This window comes from Helianthus annuus, chromosome 5 (assembly GCF_002127325.2).
Source record: "Helianthus annuus cultivar XRQ/B chromosome 5, HanXRQr2.0-SUNRISE, whole genome shotgun sequence".
Lineage (NCBI taxonomy): Eukaryota > Viridiplantae > Streptophyta > Magnoliopsida > Asterales > Asteraceae > Helianthus > Helianthus annuus.
In genome coordinates, this window is record NC_035437.2 from 131,733 (window position 1) to 137,666 (window position 5,934).

General features: G+C 38.9%; 2 protein-coding genes across 4 annotated transcripts; both read right to left on the bottom strand.

The window, feature by feature from the left end:
- Positions 1-1,921: 1,921 nt before the first annotated feature.
- On the bottom strand, positions 1,922-3,881 carry LOC110939577 (protein phosphatase 1 regulatory inhibitor subunit PPP1R8 homolog). Of its 3 annotated transcripts, none has more exons than XM_022181135.2 (3): positions 3,681-3,881; positions 2,997-3,415; positions 1,922-2,925 (listed from the first exon to the last, which is right to left on the bottom strand). In XM_022181135.2, the coding sequence occupies exons 2-3, from the start codon at positions 3,407-3,409 to the stop codon at positions 2,178-2,180; spliced, it is 1,161 nt and encodes a 386-aa protein (XP_022036827.1). In that variant the 5' UTR covers positions 3,410-3,415; positions 3,681-3,881; the 3' UTR covers positions 1,922-2,177. The 3 variants fall into 3 exon arrangements, with proteins under 3 accessions (XP_022036827.1, XP_022036828.1, XP_022036829.1); XM_022181136.2 differs by having other exon boundaries at positions 2,997-3,433; XM_022181137.2 differs by having other exon boundaries at positions 2,997-3,442.
- A 752-nt stretch (positions 3,882-4,633) lies between these two features.
- LOC110939529 lies at positions 4,634-5,245 on the bottom strand. The gene has a single exon (XM_022181087.1). It carries the CDS (start codon positions 5,243-5,245, stop codon positions 4,634-4,636), a length of 612 nt encoding a protein of 203 aa, XP_022036779.1.
- Positions 5,246-5,934: the final 689 nt, after the last annotated feature.

A 5,934-nucleotide genomic window follows, 5' to 3' on the forward strand; every position in this document is an offset into this window, starting at 1 on the left:
GGGTGATTGTTTATAGCTTTCATTGAATCACTTCATCATCTAACTGTCACAGTTCATCCGGATGATGACAGAAACCCCATGCATATCCTTTCTGTAAAGGAAAAATTACAAGTTGTCCTTTATCTATATACCACTTTTCAGGCGGTGTCCTTTTTAACGAACTTTGACAGGTTTTACCCTTTATAGGGAATTTTGTTGCAAGTTACGTACTTTGAGCCTAACTCAGTTAAATTTTTCTGTTAAATTTTATTACACATGGGTAATTTAGTCTTTTTACTTATTTAAAGGACAAAACTTGTTGTTTTATTTTTAAAAAATATTTCAAAAAAATTATATATATAAAATATAACAAACAATGAAAATATTTATCTCTTCCCACTCCCCTCTCTCTCCCTTCACCTACCACCACCACCCGACTTCACCACCACCATATGTTGCCACCACCACCACCACCTTCGCCGTCTACATGAGCTGGTTATTGGCTCCAAACCAACGGGGTCATCTACACCTCCCTCAATCTCCACAAATTATTCTCTCAATCAGTCTACCTTTTTCAGCTGTTACAACTGCTACACATCTCTCTATTGCCGCTTTCCCCATTTAAGAGGACATTACCCTAATAAAAAAGGGAGGGAAGGAGGAACCGACTCATATTGGAAGGTGCTCTACTCGAGCACCCAACAAACAACTCAACGATGAAGAAGCTGTTATTCTACGCATTTTCTTTGATTTTGTACCTAAATTTTGTGTTCACACTATCAGCGAAACTCGATAATCAAGATGGTAGGTAATAATTTTTCTTTTCATTAATTACATGGTTTGAGGAACGAAAGGGGTAATAATGGCATTTGTTGTTTGAGTGAACTGATGCAGTGAAGGCACTGAAAGAAATTTGGAAAAAGTTAGGGCATGCTGTGAAGAAGAAATGGGATTTTGACAAGGATCTGTGCAGCGCTCAAGGGGGATGGGGACACTTTGTTGTCTGCAATTGCTTATTTGAAAATAATTTCACCTGCCGTGTTGATAGCATGTATGTATTCCGATCTGATCTTGTTAATTTGCTAGCAGAATATGAATAGGGGAAAATGAAGTCACATTCTTAAATTTTAAGGAAATCTACTGTATCAAACTCATCTATTTGACATTCATTGCATTCATAGATTTATTAATAATATATTATGTTTTGAAGACGGTGGTGGTGACTGGTGGCAACATATGGTGGTCAAGGTGGTGGTGGTGGTAGGTGAAGGGAGAGAGGGGTAAATTACAATTTTTGTCCTTTAAATAAGTAAAAAGACTAAATTACCCATGTGTAATAAGATTTAACAGAAAAAATTAACTAGGTTATGCTCAAAGGACATAACTTGCAATAAAATTCCCTATAAAGGGCAAAACCTGTCAAAATTCGTTGAAAAGGACACCGCCTGAAAAGGGGTATATAGATAAAAGACAAAACTTGTAAATTTTCCTTCTGTAAATGTTAAAACCTCTATAAAGAAGAGATTCTACTTATGCTTATGCAAAACCAACCTGGTGTTTCCATCCAAATTGTCAATGCAGAAATCCACCATTACAAATGACAATACTTGTGGAGTTGTGGCATTAAACGGTTGTACAATGTATGTACCAATCATCAGAGTATTGTTTTAATTATTGCAAAACATACATTATTAAGACCATAATAATGTATGATCGGATAGATCATAGTTGAGCTTGCATATTTTAACCAACAAGTTGCTGAGGAGGATATGTAAAAATGTAACACGAACACGGTGTAGAAACGACAATTGTCTTTTGATGTCTCTTAGCAAATGGAAATAATAAAAAATACGCAAGTAAGATACAGATCTCCCTTCAACACCCACTTAATATTTTTATTTATTGGTGAGCCAATTACGTATAAACAGACCGATCGACCAACTGGATGAAAAAAAATATTGGCTAAGACAGAAGGAGGCGGAAACCTAACACTAGATGGTAATCTTACGTGCTTAGAAGCAAACATCATATAATAGAGGCATGAGTATCAAACAGTTTTTTTTCCATTTCCTATTTTCTTCTCACAAAAACATCCATGGGAATTTCAGGTCCATAGAAATAACAGGTAATGGAATATAAGACAATCCACAATGAGAAAAAGTACCTTTCATCTTGCACAAAGCATTGCAGATTCATAGCTAACCAAACAAATCATCATCACTATCATTATCGTCAACCTTACTTTCTGGTCTTAAAGTTATAGCACCAGGAGACTTGCTTTGATCATCTTTAGCTGGAGAATACGCCCAGGAAGAAGACACTTTGCTCGATACCAATGATTCTCCGTAGAGGTCATCATAAATTCCACCTTTTGTAGGAGGAGGAGCTTTAACTCTGTTTAGGACTTGTTGTAGTTTATCAGTCACGCCTTTTGGAGAAACACCAACTTCCTTTGTTTCTTTCCCTCCTCTAGGTATTACTGTCGTTTGTACAAGTGATTCATACTTGCCAACAAGACTGCTACCTTCTTTCACACCAATTGGACCGGGTTCTGTTTCTACATCCGCACCGTCAGACACACCAACAACTTCAACCAGCTCTCCACCGACTTGATCTCTGAATGCCACTCTTGCCTTCTTACTTCTCTTCAAAGGTCTTTCATGATTTCCACCCACAAAAGAGCTCCTAGCAGATTGATTGTAACGGTTTACAAATGTGTTATAAGCTAACATGGCCTCTTCATCTGATGGGTCGGGGGGTGGAGGCAGATTTGGCAAAGGAGGAGGAGGGAACAGGGCTGCATCGTCCTTCTTCAAGATATAAACCCTGGTTGAAGCTGCAAAGCGCAAAGATTGTCCAACCTCAAGCTCAACGGGAGAATCCTTGGTCAATCTCTCATTTGCAACAAAGGTGCCATGTGCAGATCCTAGATCAATCACATAAACACTGCAATGCAACGGCTTAGTGTAACAACAAACAAACAACAAAAGAGAAACAGGTGTATGCCATGATGATACCTTCCATTCTTATGAGGAACAACAGCAGCATGTTGGCGTGAGACTGATTGATGATCAAGTACGAAATCGCATGTATGAAGCTGCCTCCCAAAGATGTGCCTTCGCTTATCAAGATGAATCCTGTCAAGAACCTCACCATCCTTCAAAACATCAAGATAGTAAACGCCAGGGCGGGGCTCGATAGCCCAATCGGGAGGCTGCCAACTAGACTGTCCACCTCCAACTTGGGTTATTTGTACTTGTGGAACATCCTTGTTTTCAGGTTTATGAGAAACTTGGTGCTTCTGATCAGAATGGGAATGTAACTTAGAAAGGGGCTGTGTGGTAGTAGTAGTAGTAGTAGCAGTTGCTACCGCAAAAGGTTCTAAAGTCTGTGCCTTTTTGAACCGTTGAAGACCTGTTCTGCCATACATGGTTTTCTGCAACAAATTGCTTACCTGTGACTACTGTGATGATATGATATCAACAAATAATAAAGATGTTTGTCACATCCACCGATGAATGCTAAGTTTTATGTAATTAGGTAGGTCAACCTCCAGCTCAAATTCATACATATGGCAAATTAGATCAAAGAAAATAAATATACAGATTTCAGGGTCAATAAACTGAAAGGTTTCAATCGAATCTACAAAGAAAGAGCGATTTGATTTAAGGTTTAGAAAACCTAACGGGGAAAGGCGTTACCTCCGAGATTTCTAGACACGACACGTGAAAGGTGCATTCATAAATCCATGAAAATCGTCGTCTCCGAGCGGGGTGAGAGAGAGAAAGAAGCAAGCGATTTGGGGGCCTTTAGTAACTAGAAAAAGTTATCTTAAAATGGTTGCGTTCCATTGATAATAAGTTGTGTGGGAAGTAGTTGTAATTTGAGGAAATGATATGATGATCTCATGTAGCAAATATGAGGTGACTACCTTTTGTTTTGTTATGAAGCCTGGTAGCAAATATGAGGTGACTACATTAGGTTAATTGGAATCAAAAATTTGTTTTAGCTATTTTTAAGTGTTGTTAATATGCATTGCCGGCAATTAGAATTTGTTTGAGCTCGAGAAAACGTCTCCTTAAACCTTTGGGTATTAGGCTCACTAAAGGTCTAAACCTAATGTTAATGGGCTAATAACTAATCTAAACCATAAGAATTGTTTTGTAAGTGGAGATATGTTGGTATTTGTATGGATGTACCCTATTAAAATTTTCTTTTTACATATACACATCGGGTTTTTTTTTTTTTTAAATAGCATGCCCTTCAAACTATCAGACCCTGGCTGGTGGTCCTCCCCGCCCACCCTAGGGCCGCCCATGTTAATATGAGTTGTGTGCTTTCCTAAATCATTGTAAGTGTGGCATTTGAGACGTCAAATGTTACAATAGGGTCACACGTATGTATAAACCAACAATTAACTGGAGAAAAATGTTGAAATTAGGAAGAGTCCCAAATTCTGTGGCATCTTATGAGTGTCAATATTTATCATTCCTGGAGAGTTGACTTGGATCCAAGTGGTGTGGATGTTTGGGTGCATCATTTTTTTTTTGGAACGGTCGACAAAATTTTTAATTCATTGTAGCAAGATGCTACCACCAAATATACAATCTTTTACACCAAAATCAAACCATAAAACTAGTGTTACATTGATTACTTAGCCACCAATTTTAAATCTGTTCCAATCTTCCCATGTAAGAGACACCATCTTAGCTCGATTCTTCACCCAGAGATACGCCACCGCTTTGATTTCGTCCAAGATTTTAGTTGTATTCGGCGGTTTATGTTGAAACACGGCTTCATTTCTTGACTTCCAGATGCTCCAAATTGTTATTAATATTACCGCATATACCGCCTTTTTCTTCGTAGCAGAGTTCGAGCAATACTCATGGATAGAGAGAATATCCTTTAAATCAAAAGCAATAACCGGGGGGATCGAACACCATAACGCTACATTTTGCCATATAACCTGTGCCACTTGACATGAAACAAAAATATGCTCACTGGTTTCGTTATAATCCCCGCACATAATACACGTACGGTCTTGCACCGGGATGTTACGATCTGCCAGAGCGCATCCAGTCGGCAGCCGTTCCTTTTCTGCCCTCCACGCTACCAAGCCAACTTTTTTCGGAACCCAGTTACACCATTCAAATACATTTTCAGGCCGCTCCCGGTTGAATTCACTTAACATTCTCTTCATGCTTGCTACTTTAAATGAATCAGATCCGTCTAAGTTCCACCTCCATTTGTCTACACCATTTGACATATTCAGATCCACAAGCCCAGTAATCAAATGTATTAATTGATTTAACTGGCTTTGCTCGTTCACACATAGAGCGGAAACATTCCAGGCCCAGGTAAAGGCCCAGTTTGAGCCATTAAGCCTCATTCGATCATGCACAAGGCATGTCTTGAACTTTTCAGCTTTAAACAAAACCGGAAACCTGATATAAAACGGAATTGATTCGGCCCAGGAGTCTAACCAAAAGGATATATTTCTCCCATTAACCAAAATTGTTGTTGTAGCGTTACTTAGATTACCCGTTCCTTCCACCGTTTTACTTCCACCGTTTTACTTTTTGCTCCTTGATTACCCGTTTCCTTCCTTCCTTTTAGCATATCTGCATATGACATACCATTTCTCATGACCGAAGGACCACTGAACCCCTGACCTGGCGTATGAGGATTCGAAAAGGACTGGGGCCCTTGTTTAGTTTCTTTAGGTATCCACTCCGACCGGCCATCCTTCTCAGGATTGAACTTAAATCTCTTATGATCCTTATCGTACTTAGCTAACATCACATTAGCTTTCATACCAAACATTTTCACTGTGTTCATTAACTCTAATGTAGCTTTCATATTTTCTACCCCAACATACCTTATGAAACCAAAACATTTACCCTTAGCATCCCGTTTTCGAGCCATATAAGCATCCGAGACGTATCCATGAGGCTG